At 41.9% G+C, this 21497-nt stretch overlaps 1 protein-coding gene across 9 annotated transcripts in view; it reads left to right on the top strand.

The window, feature by feature from the left end:
* The window catches only part of NFIA (nuclear factor I A), a 504907-nt gene that overhangs the window by 461816 nt on the left and 21594 nt on the right, over positions 1–21497 (top strand). For all 9 annotated transcript variants that reach the window (XM_082265066.1, XM_082265065.1, XM_082265064.1 and 6 more), the window contains one exon: positions 2662–2753. In XM_082265066.1, the coding sequence (XP_082121192.1) occupies positions 2662–2753 (92 nt within the window). The remainder of the gene's footprint in view (positions 1–2661; positions 2754–21497) is intronic.

Here is a 21497-nt window from a genome sequence, read left to right as displayed (position 1 = left end):
TCCAAGGTCTGCACCCCTAATGTGCCTGTTATGAGACTTTTCCCTGCATGATTTTTATTTATATTATATATTATGAAGAATATGCAAAGATCCCAGAGAGACAGGAAAATAGGCAGTAATTATGGCTGGGAGATGTTGCTGTTGGAGTATCCGAGGGTTGACTCTATCTTTCACCTTTAAAAGGACTGACCCTTTAACATACCTATCTGTTACAATTTGAGTAAGAGTGCACTTTTATGGTATAGATGTAATGTGAAGAGCCAAGGATTAATGCATATTCTGTGCATGGCCTCCTGCAGTGTCACACATCATGCGACTTGCCCCCAGTAAATTGCCCTACATGTTAATCACTTCACAGGAATGTAACGGGACAGCTTACAGAATGTAAATGACTTTGTGGGCTAGTGGTCTTGCTCCAGTTCTATTTGCAGGAGTGTTCAGCTATAATATAATTATTTGAGCACTTAAGTCGACTCATGGCTCACAAGCTTCACAATCATTTCCAATGGCTTGGACCATCTCCAGCTAACGCAGTAACGCTTTGAACCTGAAATTGATTGTTCCTTCTGCTGCCACTATGCAAAACAACGTGTCCCGAATTTACACAGAGATCTCCGCTTTCCCTTCACATCACCCCCATCACTTGTTCTAGAAAACTAGACACAGGATTGACATTTCAGTATATTACAGGAGAACTGGAGACCATTTAAAAAAAAGTAGAGTGGTTTAAAACAAGTAGCTGCTTAAATCACCAAATACAATAAATTAAATTAAATGTAAGCTCACGTCCAAAGCAACATCACTTATGATCATTAACATGTTAATGTAATTACAAAAGTAATTGTGTAAGTCTGCAGTTTTATTAAAATAATACCTGATGATCCTTCAATGAATCTTATTTCTTGTTCCAGGGTGACAACATTCTGTCTTTGTCTTCCAATTGCCTTCCTATATGTCACCCTGTACTATGCTCTTCCAATAGACCTATAAGCCAGACTTTCTCAACCTAAAGAACCCTTAAAATTATTTTCATGTCTTAGTGGGACCTCTACTAAAACGAATTCATTGGGATTCACTAAGAATAAGGCACCTTACATTGGTGACAAGGGGATGAATCCCCTCACAGTGGTGATCAGAATGCCATCCTTATATACACCTAAAATCATTGGTGTCAAGTGGCATTGGTCCTGAACAATGTAGACCACATTAAACAGAAGGTCAAGTAGCCACAGCTCAAGGAATCCTTAGCAACCACTTAAGAAACCCTGGTTGAGAATGGCTGCTATAAGCTGTGGTGACGATGCACATTGCCCAAGCACTGGCCACTGTGGTCAGGGCTGCTTTTAGAAATCGCGGGGCCCCGTATAGACTACCTGGCAGGGCCCCCATAAGAAAATATTAAAGATATATTTAGCTAAAATTACAACAAAATCGCTATTAGCAGACACAAATATAACATAACTTGCATAATTCCTGCTAAATCTAAAAAAAAAAACTATGTTAAATAAAAAAGAAAATGAGAAAAATATACAGGCTGGGCAGTTGGAGCTCAGTGATCAGAGAGACAGAGAGAGAGAAACAAAGTTACAATTTACAAATAAACTCCTGAGCAGAGATAAGTGCTGGGAGGGGCCAACACAAGGGAGGGGGATTAGTGAGGGACAACTGTCTCTTTCTCAACAGATAAAAGCTGATAGCAGGGAGAGGGACAAATCAGATTCAGGTGCTGGAGGAAGATTTCTGTATTTGTTCTCCATCACTAATCCCCTTCTCTGTGTGGGTCCCCCTGTGTGCTTGGGGCCCCCTACAAGAGGGCTGGTGGTCCCCCCCTATCAGCGACCCTGACTGTGGTCACCATTAAGAAACCTGCCGTGCAGCCATCACTAGACGTAGTAAAGAGGAGGAGAAGTGGCCATGCATAGGACCCATTTTCATAAGGAGTGGAGCTAGGCAAAAATGAGTATGGCATGGTCAAATCATACAGCTTGTTGGGACCTAAAGCCCAATCCTGGGACATTTCACTGTTAGAGTTATCTGCTTGTTTATTCTAGGAGAGAGTAAAAGCACTTTACTTACGTGATCCTTCGCTCCCCTGTCAGACAGCACTGGCCTCCACTCCAGCAGTACACTGTCCTTCAGCGTCATCACATCCAATAGACCCTGCATTGGACTTGATGACGTCAGGACCTTAGATCGCTGTAGTATGGGGTAGAAAGCACTGTGGGAACCGGTCTAGCAGTGTAGAGAACTGGAAGATTAGGTGAGTAAATCTTTTCTGTGACCCCCTAGACCTAATTAGGCAGCTAACCCCTGAAGTGCATTTGTAGCCTCACTGCAAAGGGAGAATTTTCACGTTTCCTGGTGTTGGGTTTTGATTTGTCTGTTCTTGTTGGTAGGTGAATGCTACAGATAATTGACATCACTGATGCTGAGTGCGCAAAGCATCTCCATCATGTCACTAGCTGCTTGTGAATTGATAAGCTGCATCTGGTTAGAAAAAAATATGTACTCTTCTGCAATAGTATAGTCAGGTGGCCTTTGTATCCATCAACGTTTTATTGGATAGATGTTCATTTGTTGATATGCTGTATAGAATATTTTGCTTCTTTTTTCTGGTTTGGTCTTTTTCTTTACTAACTTTTACCTCCTTCTCCTTTGCAGCCTACTCAACACCCAGCACTTCCCCAGCAAACCGATTTGTCAGTGTTGGACCTCGAGATCCAGGCTTTGTAAATATTCCACAACAGACTCAGGTGGGTGATGCCAAGCTCTACAGCTTCTACCATTTTGGTGTAGCTTTTCAATAGGACAAAGAGTAGATGAGGAGAAATGTATCCAGTTCATACAAAGGTAGGTCTGACTCAAGAAACAGTGTTCAGAGCTCTGGTGCCCAACCAGTAGGCCCTTGGCACCTCCTGTGCAGCCCTTGGCCTCAGTAGTCATTTCCATGTCTTGATGTTTACTGCAGACCAGTGAAGGAAAATATTTATTAGACTTGTTTCTGCAATCAGTGCTGTCCATTGAAAATTCCAATGACTTCTTTAAACTTTAACTCAGATATAATATAGCCAATATTATAAATTCCTTTGCTCCTCCACTGCACTGTTTAGCTATCAGGAGCACAGGAAGACCGCCGACAATCTGGCCTTTAAAACAACTGGCTACCTTTAAAACAGACTTTAAAAACAATCAAGATCCAATGGGACAAAGCTGAATTGGTCACAGCTGAAATAATTTGATGGAAAGCACTTACTGCCCAATGCACCAAATTACAAGGAGGAACCAAGTCTAAAGGCCCGTACACACGATAAGAAAATCTGTAGGGAAAATTCATCCGACGACAGATCTGTCGATTTTCGGATTGTTAGTATGGTGCTTTCGACAGCCAACTCCGACTTTTCGGCTGACAAAATCCTGATGTGCAGGCTATATAATTTTTGTCGTCCATCAAAACAACATCCGATTTTCATCTCATTAGTACAGATTTCGACTGGAAAAAAATCTTAAAGAGCAAGACTGGGCATGCTCAGAGACGAAAGAACACATACAAAACAATCCAACACATGAAATCACTTCTGAAGTAGAATTCTGTCGTACGGGAAAATTTGTATGAAAATAACCTCTTCATTTTCCACATCAGACTAGCATGCCACAAAAAACGGACGACAGATCGTTCGATAATCTGATCGTGTGTACGGGGCTTTAAGCTGGACATAGATGGATCGAAATCCTACCAGTTCAGCAGGAACCAGTCAAATTCCAATCCACCTAATAATTGATCTCTGTCGAATGGGAATGTTGGAAAATGTTTATTAGAACAGTGTATGCAGCCAATCAGCTGCAGCTCAGATCAATGTATTCTGACAGTGGAGCCTCTGCTCACCACAGCCAGTCATGTGACCAGTTACAGCTTTATTTTCTGCAAGATGGATGAATATTATGGTGGATCGGTCAGTAGAACTGAATTTAGAGTAAACCTGTCTTGAGAGAAAAATGGTGAGGTAACACTGCTAATCTCCTTTTGTGGTTCTTGGTTGCATTGCTAACCCACTGGCTTTATTACTTTTTGAATCACTGACCAGCCACAAGTACTCAGATCAGGAAATCTGAATCCTTGCTGTGAGACATTTAAGGGTTGATTTACTAAACCTGGAGAGTGCAAAATCAGGTGCAGTTGTGCATGGTAGCCAATCTGCTTCTAGCATCAGCTTATTCAATTAAACTTTGACAAATAAAACCTGGAAGCTGAGCTGCACTAGATTTTGCACTCTGCAGTTCTAGTAAATCAGTGGATTGGAAAAAGTGGACCACAATGAAAACCAGGTGAGTAGCATTTTTAGAAAGAGAGGTCAGCAATGGCTTGCGTTCATCACTATACATCCTCTTTAATGCTAACTGTAGCACATTCCACGCTGCAAACATCTGGATTGAATGCAATAAGAAAAAAAAAAAAGTTACAACTATAACATTCTGTTACAAAACATGTATTCAGATTGTATGTAATGTTTGGACAGAATACTTTAAGTACGAGCACATATGTAATCTGTTTCATATAACTTCCACATTGGGCTGCATGCCCCGGGTGCTTGTGTTAGTGAAAGGAGCCACAACGTCACAAAACACCCCGCAGCTTCTGAGCCGTGACGGATTTAACTAGCTGATTCCAAGCACCTGTCACCCCTTCCCCAGAAAAAAATCTCATCTTAAACTTTTAAAATGTAACTAAAGCAAAAAAAAATGTCTTTAGATTTGGATAGAGTAGGGAAGGATTTTTATTGCTGGCTGTGTCTCCACTGTTTAGATTTACCCTCTCTATTCGTCCTAGAGACCATTGCCACCAGGTCTAAGATTGAGGGGAAATCTAAAAATATAATAATTTTAAAGCCCACCTCGGATAATGTAAAAAAAAATATCCTTTGCAGTAGAGTTGAGCCTGCACTGCAAGGGTTATTTTGCTCGTTTAGATCTGGGGGACATAAGAAAGAAGATATACTTACTTAATCCCCCACTCCACCCTGCTGCCAGACCATCCCCATAGTATTCACTACCCCATGCTCCAGCGGTATAAGGTTACATCATCAAGACTAAAGCACCGTACACACCTACCGAATGTCGGCCGAACGATCGGCCGTCTTTTGTCCGGTGCTGTCCTGTCGGCTGAAAACTGCAAAAGACTGCACATGAATTTTGTCGGCCAACAACCGCCGACTGCAGAAGTGATGTCATGTGATTGTTAACTTTCCATGTGTTTTTTCTTCTCTGAGCATGCCCAGTCTTGCTAATCGGCTGTTTGTCGGCTGAATTCTGTACTGACTGGCGAACAATTGGCCGTTCTGGTGTTGGCCAACAAAAATTTTAATGCCTGCACACCCGATTCTGTTCAGCCGAAAATGCGCTGTCGGAAGCATCATACTAATAAGCCTAGAATCGGCCGATCGGTTGTCGGCCAAATATTTACGGCCGACATTCGGTACGTGTGTACGGGGCTTTATGCACGGTTCTGTGTTTGACGTGATAACACTGAGGAACAGTCCCCCCCACTGGAGCATGGGGGAATGCCACCTGCCAGATGACAGGAGACTCAGGTAAGTTAAAGTGCCTTTAATGTTGACTAGACTAAACAAGCAGTTAACCCTTGCAGTGTTTGTGCGGGCACCACCGCAAAAGGGGGGATTTTGTTACAGCAGAACAGGAATGGAGGGGAAAACATCCAATGAGGACTCCTGTTTCAATGACAGCTAAGAGGAGATTTCCTTCACCTCCTGTTTTATTTGTGGGACAGGAAGTGAACAAAAATCTCCCCATTGGGACACAGGTGGCAGTAAAAACTTGAAAGTTTTAACCAGTCTATACTCAGATATACTTTACACTTTACCATATTCAGAAAAAAAAATGTAGTTTGTTCATGCCAAAAAACATTATAGATACTATTCCACATAATTTGGGTCATGGATAATGAATCATTTATCCTTTCCAATCATTAGATTGACATGTTATGGGATTTACCCAAATAGATAACACGGGCTCACTCGAGGCACAGTCTAACTGACACCTTGGTCTTCACCAGAACACCCCATAAGGGATGATGAACTGGTGGCCACTAGGCTACGTTGCTGCAAGATGCCACCAGGTCATAACCCTTAAGGTCGCTCTATCAAAGTCTAACAGGAATGGGGAGACTTTGATAAGGAGAATGGCGGCAGTCAGATAGGTCTGCTTCTGGCAGAGGTCAAATCAGGCAGCAGGCAGGCATAGTCCTTTTCCAGGCAGAGGTCAAAGCAGGCAACAGGCAAGGATAATTTGCTTTCAGGCAGGTGGTTGTAGCAGACAGGGAAAGTAATTTTCCAGTCAGCGGTCAAGGCAGGGAGCTGGCAAGGAGAGTCAGTTTCCAGGCAGAAGTCTAGTCGAGCCAGGAAGAAAGCAAGGCTAGAGTCAGACAACCCAGGTCACCAGCTGTAAAAGCATAAGTACGGGCTGAGGGGAAGAGTTTTTAATACCTTCTTTGATACAAGCGCATGACCAACAGTGTACCCTTGTACACTGTGTGGAGTTCTACTTTTGATGAAACTGAAATTTGCCAGAAAATTTGCAAAAATTCTATTACATCTGTGACTACTGAGAGGTTGAACATGCACTGTGCCAACAGCATGATCGCCAACTGGACGACAGGCTTTATGGGAATGGGCTGAGCTTCAGATACAGTATATCGCAAAAGTGAGTACACCCCTCACATTTTTATAAATCTTTTATTATATCTTTTCTTGTGATAACACTGAAGAAATGACACTTTGCTACAATGTAAAGTAGTGAGTGTACAGCTTATATGCCAGTGTAAATTTGCTGTCCCCTCAAAATAACTCCACAAACAGCCATTAATGTCCTTAACCACTGGCAACAAAAGTGAGTATACCCCTAAGTAAAAATTTAAAAACTGGGCCCAAAGTGTCAATATTTTGTGTGGCCACCATTATTTTTTAGCACTGCCTTAATCCTCTTGGGCATGGAGTTCACCAGAGCTTCACAGGTCTTCCACTCCTACATGACAACATCACGGAGCTGGTGGATGTTAGAGACCTTGCGCTCCTCAACCTTCCGTTTGGAATGCCCCACAGATGCTAAATAGGGTTTAGATCTGAAGACATGCTTGGCCAATCCATCACTTTTACCCATAAACTTTTTTAGCAAGGAAGTGGTCATCTTGGAGGTGTGTTTGGGGTTGTTATCATGTTGGAATACTGCCCTGCGGCACAGGCTCTGAAGGGAGGGGATCATGCTCTGCTTCAGTATGTCACAGTACATCTTGGCATTCATGGTCCCCTCAATGAACTGTAGCTCTCCAGTGCCGGCAGCACTCATACAGCCCCAGACCATGATACTCCCACCACCATGCTTGACTGTAGGCAAGACACACTTGTCCTAGTACTCCTCACCTGGTTGCCGCCACACACACTTGACACCCTCTGAACCAAATAAGTTCATCTTGGTTTCATCAGACCACAGAACATGGTTCCAGTAATCCTTAGTCTGCTTGTCCTCAGCAAACTGTTTGTGGGCTTTCTTGTGCATCATCTTTAGAAGAGGCTTCCTTCTGGGATGACAGCCATGCAGACAAATTTGATTCAGTGTGCGGCGTATGGTCTGAACACTGACAGGCTCACCCCCCACCCCTTCAACCTCTGCAGCAATGCTGGCAGCACTCATACATCTATTTGCCAAAGACAACCTCTGGATATGACGCTGAGCACATGCACTTAACTTCTTTGGTCAACCATGGCGAGGCCTGTTCTGAGTGGAACCTGTCCTGTTAAACCGCTGTATGGTCTTGGCCACCGTGCTGCAGCTCAGTTTCAGGGTCTTGGCAATCTTCTTATAGCCTAGGCCATCTATATGTAGAGCAACAATTCTTTTTTTTAGATCCTCCGAGAGTTCTTTACCATGAGGTGCCATGTTTAACTTCCAGTGACCAGTATGAGAGAGTGAGAGCAATAACACCAAATTTAACACACCTGCTCCCCATTCACACCTGAGACCTTGTAACACTAACGAGTCACATTACACCAGGAAGGGAAAATTGCTAATTGGGCCTCAGTTTGGACATTTTCACTTAGGGGTGTACTCACTTTTGTTGCTAGCGGTTTAGACATTAATGGCTGTGTGTTGAGTTACTTTGAGGGGACAGCAAATTTACACTGTTATACAAGCTGTACACTCACTACTTTACATTGTAGCAAAGTGTCATTTCTCCATGAAAAGATATAATAAAATATTTACATAAATGTGAGGGGTGTACTCACTTTTGTGAGATACTGTAAGTGCGCTGAAAATCATTTTTATTTGGTCAGCATTACTTCCAATCATCCCATTCTTGTCTGCGATGATTGCCTTTGATACTCGATGATCAGGCAATATTTTTGCTAATCACTCCCCGCTAATTTCATAGTTTAATTCTTCCTGCCAGTTAAACATCTCCTCTGTCACTTTTCTGTCGTCTAAATTCCTCCCGCTTGTCCCTGGGTTATTGACACTCATCATCTGCGTACTTCTATTTTAAAACCAAAAAAGTATTCACACTATTTCAAGAATTGCTTAACATGACACTGGCTAAGAGATTTGACATAATATCACAGGTGCGAAATTCAAGCCCACATAAATCATTTGATTTAGAACCCAGCCGTCAGCCCCTGTCCATCCTGTTTCCTGTGCCCCCCACTGGGCAGCAAAGATGTTGATTTTGTGGGCAGAACAGATGATCAGAAATAACAGTGTCATTGTTCACAGAAGAGGTATATGAGCTGGTCACTGAAGCTACTGATTCTGAGTATAGCTTAAGACCACAGTATGATTCACAGGACAAAATGGCTAACTTCTCGGTAGTCTACAGAATGGCTTCTTTTGCTGGAATGTTGCTTTTTGTTTTATCAGCTATGTCAATACTTCATTTACATTGTCTGCATCATAAAAAAACTACTCCTGAATATGGATACCTTATGAGCCTCCTTCAAACTTCATAGTAGCTATCGCATTGTCACATGTCCAACAGCATACAGACAAATAAACAAATAGATAAAATTAGACTTTGATCCCCAGTTATTCCAGCCATAGCAATTTAGCATTTTTATGAACTGTGATCCAATTTGGTAAAAAGAGGGAACAATCTTTATTGACTCTTAAAGGCAATTAAATAACACCCTGGATCAACATGCTGCTACACTACAGCGGTGGCCAAAGGTTTTGAGAATGACACAAATATTACATTTCACAAAGTCTGCTGCTTCATTGTTATTCGTTTGTTTGTCAGATGTTACCATGGTATACTTATAAGCAGGGCTTTTTTTTCTCAGAGAATAGGTGCAGGAACTCCCTCTTTTGGACTTACCCCTTGTCTCCGCCCCTACCTACCTCCGTGAACCGTTCCTTGGTTCCACCCACTACCCACCTCCCAGTACCATCCCTTTTAGAAAATACAGAACAAAGTAACATTTGTGGTACTAAGTCATTTGTATGGAATTTGTTAATGATAACAAAAAAGCAGTAAAATAGATCCCATGCAGCCAACAACAATATATCCCCCAGCAACAATGGATCCAGCCAGAAACAATGGGCCCTCAGCAGCAACAACAGATCTCCCAGCAGCCAGCATCAATAGACTGCTACCTAAACAGTAGATCCCTCCCAGCAACAACAGACCCCTCAGCAACATAAGACCCACCCCAGCAACAATAGACCCCCCTGCAAAACGAGATCTCTTCCAGAGACAATAGATCCCCCAGCAGCCACATTAGATATTCCCAGCAGCAATAAATCCTCCTGCAGGAATAGATCCCCTCCAGCAACAATAGGTTCCTCAGCAGCCAGCATCAATAGACAGTGTAGCACAACCCAGCACTCCTTGCCATTATATACATTCAAGGCTGGAGGTGCCGGAACTGCGTTCCCCCGCGTTCCCGCTGAAAAAAAGCCCTGCTTATAAGTATAATTACAAGCATTTCTTAAGTGTCAAAGGCTTTAATTGACAACTACATGAAGTTTATGCAAAGAGTCACTATTTGCAGTGTTGACCCTTCTTTTTCAAGACCTCTGCAATTCACCCTGGCACGCCGTCAATCAACTTCTGGGCCACATACTGAGTGATAGCAGCCCATTCTTGCATAATCAGTGCTTGGAGTTTATCAGAATTTGTGGGGGATTTTTTGTTCACCCGCCTCTTGAGGACTGACCTCAAGTTCTCAATGGGATTAAGGTCTGGGAGTTTCCTGGGTATGGACCCAAAATTTTAGTGTTTTGTTCCTCAAGCCACTTAGTTATCACTTTTGCCTTATGGCAAGGTGCTCCATCATACTGGAAAAGGCATTGTTTGTTGCCAAACTGTTCTTGGATGGTTGGGAGAAGTTGATCTCAGAGGATGTTTTTGTACCATTCTTTATTCATGGAATGAGCCCACTCCCTTGGTTGAGAAGCAACCCCACACATGAATGGTCTCAGGATGCTTTACTGTCGGTATGACACAGAACTGATGTGTTCACCTTTTATTCTCTGGACAAGGTTTTTTCTGGATGCGCCAAACAACCGGAATGGGGATTCTTTCGAGAAAATGACTTTACCCCAGTACTCAGTAGTCCAATTTCTGTACCTTTTGCAGAATATCAGTCTGTCCTTGATGTTTTTCCTGGAGAGAATTGGCTTCTTTGCTGCCCTTCTTGACACCAAGCATTCCAACTAGTGATCGACCGACATTAGTTTTTCGTTGCCGATACCGATACCGATATTTTGGCCATTGCATATCGGCATCAGCCGATATCGGCCGATATTTTCGTAAATTTAAAAAAAAAATGTATTTTTATAACTTGACAGGTACTCTTGTGTAGGGATCTGGGGTCTAAAAGACCCCAAACCCCTCCTCTGCATTTAAAAGCATTCAAAGCGCCAAGTTTGGCTGTTTTGAATGCTGTCATTTTTTTTAATCTGGCGCCAAGTACCCAGAAGTGATGTCATGACATCACTTCCGGGTTTTTACATGGAGACCCGATCAGAGCTGAATGCGGCTTTGATCGGGTCTTTGGCGGCCGTGCAGGCTGGCTGCCCAGGTCTCCCGGTGGGATGGGAGACCTGGGCGAGCCGCGGAAGGAGGGGGAGTCTTCCCCTCCCGCTCCTTGTAATGACAGCTGAGCGGCATCTCAGTCTCATCGGTTGTCATTACAAGACAGCCGACCGTCGGCTATGGACACCGGTACCGGGGTGATACCTCTAGCTGCAGGCATCACTCTGGTACAAGCATTTTCCCGAAATATCTGCAATATAGGTAACCTCCGAGGCTGATTCTGATATATCGGGGAAAGTGCATATCGGCCCTTGATATATCGGCCTTTGCGATAATCGGTCGATCACTAATTACAACTCATCCTAGAGGTATTCAGTACGGTTGAGGTTAGGACTCTGTGCAGGTCATCCAAGTTCCTCCACACCAAACTCATATGGAGCTGGCTTTGTATACAGGGACACAGTCATGGTGGAACAGAAAAAGGCCTTTCACAAATCTGCCTCAAGTTTTTAAATACATGATTTTTTAAAATGTCTTTGTATTCTGTAGCATTGACAGCACCTCTCATTGAAACCACCTGAATATATGGAGGGGTGTCCACATACTTTGGCTATACATATATAGTAGGTTTGATGGACATGTTTAATGGTCAGGTGCCCAGAAATGTATTTATATTTTTTTTAACTTATAAGTATACTAGAATCAGTTATATTTTTTTAAAACTTGTAATATACTAGAATAAGTTCTGGAAGGCAATTCCACATTTTCTATTCTCTAACAGTAACGAACCATTTACCTATGGGGAAAATAAACCTCTTTTCTCCCAGTCACAAGGAATGCCCTTGTTTTTCTTTTTATATACAATTTATACAAGGTGATCATATCTCCCCTTAATCGCCTTTCTCAAGGGTGAATACATTTATTCAGTTAATCTTTCTTCATAACTCTGTTCCTCCATGAATCCTATTCATTTAGTTCCCTTCTCTGCCTCTCTTTAGTCTCTGACTCTTTTCCCTGAGCATCATCCTAGTTTTAGAAAGCTGCTCATTGGCATTGCAAACCGTTATTTTGTCTATAATCTACTAGCACATCCAGATATAAAAACAGAAGACATCAAAGCACAATGCCTAAACACATTAAGTAATACATAATATAGTCCAGATAGAAGATGTCATGTCCTAGAAAACATTCCTCCAAATCTGTGTGAAGTAATAAAACTCAGTATTCCGATACATGATCTCTGTACGAGGGTGATAGGAAATCAATAGGAAATCACCTGAACACCTTTATTAAAATGAAAAATTCACTAACATGAACTGCGATACCAGTCCTGCATGGTAGTGAGACCTGAGTCTCTTGATGACAGAGAGCCATTGTCCCTTCTTCCATGGCCTGCAATGAGATGTGTGGCTGATGGGACAACTGGATTGGGAACCCACTGATATGAATCAATCCATAGGCATATTCACTCTCTAAGCAGTATGTGCTTGCCCAGCTCCACTGCGTCCCGGTTCTCTGAGCTGTCAGCGGTGTATGCCCGACCTGCTCTGCCTCTACTTCCAGACTGTCTTCTAGGCAACGTGTTTCGAGGAGAACTTCCTCTTTCTCAAGTCTCCAGATCCTTCACTATCATCAATTTACCCAATTTAGTACTCCTACACCATATGATGTGTTCTATTCTTTGCTCCCTACAAATTCTTAACTTTACATTTGTCTACAATAAACTTCTTTGCCAAATGGTTTACAAATCAGCCAAGGTGTCAAGGACAGCTTGTATACTGGAGACCTTTTGTAAGGATTGTATTCCACTGCATAGCTTTGTGTCATCTGCCTCATGGGTATGCAAATTTGAATCTTTCATTTAATAAATAGGGATTGTGGCTCTGGGAAATCAGTGACTCGGCAGTGCTGCTGTGCTATGTAAAGTTTGCTATGGCAGCTCTGGGAGGTTCAGTTGTAGAAGAGTTGGGTGTACCGTGCACCACTGATGTGTACCATGCACGAGTGTTCTCCTGGAAAGGGACGTAATGAGGGGGAGAATGAACAGGAAGACACCTAGATCTTTTACTATTACTGATCCACCAATTTAGCACTCCTACATCCTATGTTGGGTTCTAGTCTTTGACCCCTACAAATGCATTTTACATTTATTTACAGTAAAGGAGAAAAAAACATACCTATAGGGCTGCTTTTAGCCTGGGAACTAAGCAATCACGTGACCACTGATTTCTGATTGCTCACAGAGTGGTGACTGTCAGTCACCACTCTCTTCTGTGCCCCTCCAAGACCCATTAGAGTGCAGGAGAGGGCGCAGGAGCAGCTGGCTCAGGCTCTCAGCGGTGCACCAATCAGGCATCTGGGTGGATTTCAACATCATTGTCGGGATACATCCAGAAACTGGAGCGGCTTGGTGATGCTGATTCTGGGTCACCAGAGTGCCCAAGTAAATGCACTCCTGTTACCCAAAAAAGCTTTGGCCATACTTCTTTTTTAAATGTATTCACCAAATAGCTTCCAAATCAGCCAGTATGTCAGGGACAGCTTGTAAACTGGAGACATTTTGTAATGATTGTATTCTACTACATAGCTTTGTGTCATCCACCTTTAGAACTTTTATTGTGTCTTACATGAAGAGTGTTTCAGTCTTGCTAATGGTGTCTTCCAAGATTCCATTTAGCTTCAGTGGATTAGAATGGGTAGACTATGAAAGGTTAATAATTTTCAATTAGTTACAACATTATTTGCGTGCTTTCCTTATAGGACGCCAATGGTGTCCAGACTTATTGTATTTGATGTGCTGTTCTACACTCAGTGTTTGGATTGTGACATCAGGACATCAGGCTCATACCATAGTTCAGTACTGGAGGGATGTGAAACATTCTCACAGCTCTTTATCCCAGCCTAAAGCAAGGACTTTTGCGCCTTGATATTTGATCTGTACATGTGTTCCCTGTTTTAGGCCGCAAATCCAGTACAATATGTGGACAACAGGAGATAAAAATAAACACTTATCTTTGTTTGTGACAAAACATTGCATGGACGCTGTTATTGCTGCTGGGGGGGGGGGGGGGGGACACAGCTTCTGTACATGGTAAGAAAGGCAGTTTGCGACCTTGCTTGGATATGGTGAAGGTATAAGTAACTCTGTTTAGTAATGGTGCTGCAATTTAAGGCACAGTATTGATTTCCAATCATGAGAAAGTTCTATTTGTAGTTCAATGGTCCATGATCCAATGGTCCATGTTGAACTGGATGGACTATTGTCTTCATTCAACCTCAACTGCTATGTAACTATGATCCTAAAGCACACTGCATGTTAATACATTTTTAAATTTTATTCCAATAATTAGGGTTTGTGTCTCTTGGAAATTATAGTCATTCGGCAATGCTACTGTTCTGTGTAAAGTTTGCTATGGCAGTTCAGGGAGTTTAGATCGTAAAGGAGTTAGGTGGACCATGCACAGCTGGTGTACCATGCCCAACTGCTCTCCTAGGAAGGGAGATAATGAGGAGGAGAAGGAGTGGGGAGAAGCCAAGATCCTTCCACTAATATTGATCCACCCAGTTTATCACTCTTGCATTGTATGTTGCATTCCAGTCTTTGCCCCTAAAATGCTTAACTTTACATTAAACTACATTGAATTTCTTCGCCAAATAGTTCCGTGCCACATGTGCAAATGGGAGTAGATAGATGGTTTAGAAGGAATGGCTTAAAGGGAACCTGTCATTTTTTCTTTTTAAGACACCCCAGTTTCCACTGATATATTCGCCATGATCCCCCATTACTCTTTTTGCCTGCCGAAGTCTCCAGGTACAAGAGAGCATGTGACCTTCTCTATTTTCTCCCAGGATGCATGGTTCAGAGACCAATAGCCAGACACTGATTATTTCACCTGGCAACAGAGATCAACATAAAGCTTACACAGGGCCTATACTGAGGGATCCAACAGGAGAACAAGACAACAGGAAAGGTTAGGAACAGTGGGCTAAATGAAGGGCTGTTAAGAGAAACTGTCACTTTGCCCTGAATGTGCAAAGTGACAGGTTCAATTTAACTATATGGTGTTAAAAGACAATTGTGTTAAGTAGTTGTTGTAATGTATTAAGTATGTGTTAATTTTATACATATTCAATAAAGTTATTTTTTAAATTTTTTTATATATTTCCTTCATGTAAATTAATAGGTATTGGTACCCAAAAATCCAGATTATTTTCCATTTCCCATTCCCTTAATCCCAGTGAGAACCTCTACACTTGGGGAGTCTGAGGTCCCACTTATCCCTCTTCCCCCATTTTCATATATGGTGTTAAAAGTGGAAGTTTAGTCAGAAAATTAAGTCTTGCTAGATCACTTCAGACTGGCCCCTTTTGCAAATATAGCTATGTAAATCATTGAAAATAAGTGTCTATAGTGTTTAAAAAGCCAATAATACAGTGTCTCACCCTGCTCTGCACATGCTCAGTTGCTCTCTAATTTTATCCTTTTTTAGGTACTGTTGAGTTTGTAGAGGCCAATCTGCTGACAGCCTTAAAGCAGAATTAAACCCTTCTATCTGTCATTTCAAAGCCGTTGTTTCAAATTTTTATGGACTTTTTAAGGACTGGAATAGTACCACTGGATTGGCGTAGGGCCAATGTGGTGCCTATATTTAAAAAAAGATCAAAGCCTTGCCAAGTAAATATAGACCTGTTAGTTTAACTTCTATAGTCGGTGAGTTCTTGCTGGAAAATGTATTTTAAGCAACAGACAGCATTGATTCATGAAAGACAGAAGTTGTCAAACAAACCTGATTTATTTTTATAAGGAGGTAAGTAAAACCTTGGACAGAGGGGTGGCTGTGGACGTAGTATACTTGGATTTTGCAAAAGCATTTGACACAGTTCCCCACACACAGCTAATGTGTAAGATAAAGTCTACAGGCTTGGAAAGATCAGTTTGTAAATAGATTGAAAATTGGCTAAAAGATAGAATTCAGAGAGTAGTGGTTAATGATCCTTACTCTAAATGGTCTAAGGTTATCAGTGATGAACCCCAAGGTTCAGTGTTGGGACCCTTACTTTTTTATATCTTTATAAATGATATCGGGTCTGTGATTAAAAGTAGCATTTCAGTCTTTGCAGATGACACCAAGCTTTGCAGTGGAATAACTTCCTTACACGATGTCTCCAACTTACAAGCTGACCTCAATGCACTGTTTCATTCGACAACTATGTGGCAAATGAGGTTTAATTTTGATAAATGTAAAGGTATGCACTTGGGGGCTAAGAATATGCATGCATTATACATACTAGGGGGAGTAGAACTGGGGGAATCCATAGCAGAGAAGGATCTGGGTGTTCTAGGAAGATCATAAGCTTAATAATAGCATGCATTGCCAAGCTGCTGTTTCCAAAGCAAGCAAAGTCCTTTCTTGTATTAAGTGAGGCATGGACTCCAGAGAGAGATATAATTTTGCCCCTGTACAAATCATTAGTAAGACCTCATCTGGAATATGCAGTTCAGTTTTGGGCACCAGTTCTCAAAAAGGATATCGGGGAACTGAAGAAAGTGCAGAGAAGAGCAACCAAACGGATAAGAGGCATGGAGGAGCTCAGCTATGAAGAAAGATTAGAGGAACTTAATTTATTCTCTCTTGAGAAGAGGAGATTTGGGGGGAGGATATGATTACCATGTATAAATACATAAGGGGTCCATATAGTGAACTTGGTGTTAGGTTATTCACTTAAAGGTCATCACAGAGGACAAGGAGGCACTCTTTACTCTAGAGGAAAAGAGATTTCATCTCTAAATACAGAACTTTTTTTCGGAGTAAGAGCTGTGAAAATGTGGAATAGATTCCCTCCAGAGGTGGTTCTGGCCAGCTCACTAGATTGCTTTAAAAATGGCCTGGATTCTTTCCTGGGTGTACATAATATAACTGGGTACTAATATTTATAGGTAAAGATGACCCGGGGAATATCCAATTGTCTCTCGGGGGTCAGGAAGGAATTTTTTCCCCTGCTGCAGCAAATTGGATCATGCTTTACTGGGGTTTTTCACATTCCTCTGGATCAACTTGTGGGTATAGGATTGTGTATATGGGATTGTATGGTTGTGTTTTCTTTTTTATTGGTAGGGCGGTTGTGTTTTCTTTTTTATTGGTAGATCTAGATGGGTCTTTTTTCAACCTGACTAACTATGTAACTATGTAACTATGTATATTTTACAGTCAAGGACGCTGCTTCTGTTTGATCTCCAAACAGGTGCTGCACATGTGATCAGTTATGACACCAGCCTTTTGATGGTCTGACAGTTTGGTTAAGGGCACAAGCAAATGTGACAGTTAGCATTCCTGACATTCCAGGGATGGAACTGTTTTTTGAAACTGTTAAATAAATGGGTTTAGTTTGATTTACTGCTATTCAGGGGCTCTGGGTTTCAGCAAAATGGCAGCCTACAGCATGGAGAAACAGGAGCAATGCTGGAGGCAATGTACAGCACACACTAATGTTGGTAGCATAATTAATAATGTGGAATGTTTGTTTCTTGCTAAAAAACATTATCTTTTATCAAGTTGTTATGGGTAAAGTTCTGCTTTAAGGCAGACCTAACGATTTACTAAATCCTTAATAATTAAATTTTAAACAAGGGCATTGCTTAGCTTTCATACCCTCTTTCTTTGTAGCATATTGATTGCTGCAGAATCACTAGTTCACATTAGCAAGTCTGGTTGAGGTTATATTTTAGGACAGTGGCTGGCAAGCTAAATCACATGATGGCTTCTTATGTGTGATTTTACAACATACTTAGTTGCACCCCGGAGCTGTAACCATTGCAAAGTCCAAAGCTGGTGTCATGCTACCCTAAAAGTGCTGAACAAACAAATAATTGGAAATGCCAGCTAATAGAATTGACCACTTATTATTGAATCTGAACTCCTGTGACCAAACAAAATCTCCCAATTGGCTACAGAAACAAAAAAAGCGGAAAAAAAAAAAAAGGCTTGGCTGAAATTTCACTAAAATTTTATTAGACTTGCAGTGCTTTCATCATCCTATCATGTTAATGTTGAATTCCAGGCACAAAAAGTTTCCAAGAAATATATTCCCCAAAAGCCACAATGGATATAAATTCACTTTGTGTGTACCAAATGCTTTTGCAAACACAGAAATTAACTTGTAAAAGTAGCGGTGATATCACCACTGTGCTGAACCTAGCCTGTTTAGAGAGCAGAGCTGTGGGAGGGGGCCTTGTAGGCTCCACCCACCACATGCGCCTACAGAAAGCTACATGAGGGGGCGGAGACAAGACCAGTCACCCTGCACAAGGAGAGAGAGCAACAGTGAACAGTCTTTATTAGAGGAAAAACCCAAAACCTGGAATGAATACATAAAAGACATCATGGTTCAAGTAAGAATACACATGCCTCTTTAATTTGAACGGTTTTTGAATTTCAGCTTTTACACATTATCAGGCAATTCCAGTAGACTGGAGCTCGCCTTTAAGGTGCTCTTGTTTGTGTTAGTCCTGGCCAATCTCCTCCAGTCGCATTTAGCGTCCAGTCACACATCCATAACAGATAATGGTGTATCAAATTAGTGCGCTGTGTTACTGCATCAGCCTGTCTGATCGATATATTGATCCTGTCTGTCAGGGAGGTTGCTACAGTAATTGTTACAAGAGAAAAATGGAAAGCGAGGACGCGTCCAAGTGATGCAAAATTAATAAATAAAATATTACATTTAGTTCCGTCCCTTTTTATTTTACTTGCGCGTCTTTATGTGTTTACACTGTAGAGAATGCTATGCATAAGTTAATCGGCTAAGTGTGCATTATTTATGGCGAGAGTCGGCTGCTCGGGAGAGCCAGAAGCCTCATTGAAAGCATTGATCCAGCACAGGTGATCCGGACCTGAATGCGGTCTGTATCTTCCTCCTCTCTGTGTGCGGCGCTTCAGTCTTCTATCAAATCGCATTAGTTTGACTGGCAGCTTAGTGCTTGTCCTGGCAGTACAATTGATTTTTTTTTATCATTTTCTAGAGATGCGCAAAGAAAGATTAATCACTGCTATGAACTCTTGTGGCTGATAGTCACAACTCTCGAGTCCATCTTGTTTTACTATATTTTTAAAGGGTACCTCCTTAATGTATGGAGTGATGTTGCTGGACTCTAGTGAATGGATAGGCTGCATTCTCAGTGATGTCACCGGTCTCTAGTGAATGGATAGGCTGCATTCTCAGTGATGTCACCGGTCTCTAGTGAATGGATAGGCTGCATTCTCAGTGATGTCACCGGTCTCTAGTGAATGGATGGGCTGCATTCTCAGTGATGTCACTGGTCTCTAGTGAAAGGATAGATTTCATTTTCAGTGATGTCACTGCCCTCTAATGAATGGATAGGCTGCATTCTCAGTGATGTCACCGGTCTCTAGTCAATGGATAGGCTGCATTCTCAGTGATGTCACTGGTCTTTAGTGAATGGATAGGCTGCATTCTCAGTGATGTCACTGGTCTCCAGTGAAAGGATAGGCTGCAGTTTCAGTGATGTCACCGGTCTCTAGTGAATGGATAGGCTGCATTCTCAGTGATGTCACCGGTCTCTAGTGAATGGATAGGCTGCAGTCTCAGTGATGTCACCGTTCTCTAGTGAATGGATAGACTGTCTTCTCAGGGATGTCAACTGTCTCTAATGAATGGATAGGTTGGATTCTCAGGGATTTCACTGGTATTCAGTGAATGAATAGGCTGCATTCTCAGTGATGTCACTGACCTCTATTGAATGGATAGGCTGCATTCTTAGTGATGTCACTGGTCTCTAGTGATTGGATAGGCTGCAGTCTCAGTGATGTCACCGGTCTCTAGTGAAAGGATAGGCTACATTCTCAGTGATGTCACTGGTCTCTAGTGATTGGATAGGCTGCAGTCTCAGTGATGTCACCGGTCTCTAGTAAAAGGATAGGCTACGTTCTCAGTGATGTCACCGGTCTCTAGTGAATGGATAGACTGCCTTCTCAGTGATGTCACCGCTCTCTAGTGAATGGATAGGCTGCATTCTCAGGGATGTCATTGGTCTCTAGTGAATGGATAGGCTGCATTCTCAGGGATGTCACCAGTGTCTAGTGAATGGATAGGCTGAATTCTAAGTGACTTCACTTGTCTCTAATGAATGAATAGGGTGCATTCTCAGTGATGCCACCGGTCTCTAGTGAATGGATAGGCTAGATTTTCGGTGATGTGACCAGTCTCTAGTGAATGGATAGACTGCATTCTCAGTGATGTCACTGGTCTCTAGTAAAAGGATAGGCTACATTCTCAGTGATGTCACTGGTCTCTAGTGAATGGATAGACTGCATTCTCAGTGATGTCACCGCTCTCTAGTGAATGGATAGGCTGCATTCTCAGGGATGTCATTGGTCTCTAGTGAATGGATAGGCTTCATTCTCAGTGATGTCACCAGTGTCTAGTGAATGGATAGGCTGCATTCTCAGTGACTTCATTTGTCTCTAATGAATGAATAGGCTGCATTGTCAGTGATGTAACCGGTCTCTAGTGAATGGATAGACTGCATTCTCAGTGATGTCACTTATGTCTAGTAAATGGATAGGCTGTTTTTGTAGTGTTTTCTCCCTAGGAACAAATGGCATTTGTTGCTTTTAGCGCCAAAACATAGCTATCGATTTTAGGAATTCATGACTTCGCTACATTTTTTTTAACTAGGTCCTAGTGAATTGATATGCCTAATTTCATATTTTCAAGCTGTTTTTTTACACGTAGGAAAGGTATTTTGTTTCTTTTTGTGAATAGAAAGCTCACATTCTCGCCCATGGTCTCTTTTTGTGTTTGACTTTGGTTGAGGCGGAATGCTTTTGGCAGCCTCATAAATAAGCCTCGGACTAAAATTTTTGTTTTGTCTTTTTTATATCGGCTCTCTAAGCTTTTTGTGCCAGCAATTAAAACTTGCCTTCTCCTCATAACCAGCAGATATGACAATCTACATTGCGCACAGCCAGGAATCATGAAAAGAAATGGAAAGTTTCACGCATCTGAAAAAGTTTTCAAAAGAAAATAAAATTTTCCTGTGCAAATTTTATCAGAAAGCCTCTCGAAACAACGCCTTTTCAGTGGAGAAAGCCAGAATTGAAATTCAGAGAAGCAGAATGGCCACGCGGAAGATCTAAGCTCATGAGGCTTTTTTTTTTTTTTTTTCCTCCCCTTTTTCTAACACACTTTCTATCTCCTGTGTGCTTTAATCCCGTTGTTGAGGCTTGAAGTCTTGTCCAGAGCTGTGTTTAATGGTCACAATCTATTTTTTATGAATAAGCAGGAAACAAGCTGTCCTTGGTAAAAAGATTTACAAAATGTAATCATTGTTGGAATATTCTCTTTGAACTACTTCGTCCGCGGGGGTCTGCGGCTCCCTGTTCTCTGTTTTCTTTAGACTACCCTTACTGGTTCCCCTGTAGGATCAGGTACTTTCGTG

The sequence above is a fragment of the Pelophylax lessonae genome (genome assembly GCF_965119305.1).
Source record: "Pelophylax lessonae genome assembly, chromosome: 8".
Lineage (NCBI taxonomy): Eukaryota > Metazoa > Chordata > Amphibia > Anura > Ranidae > Pelophylax > Pelophylax lessonae.
Note: the sequence above shows the minus strand (reverse complement) of the source record. Positions and strands in the feature narration are given on the sequence as shown.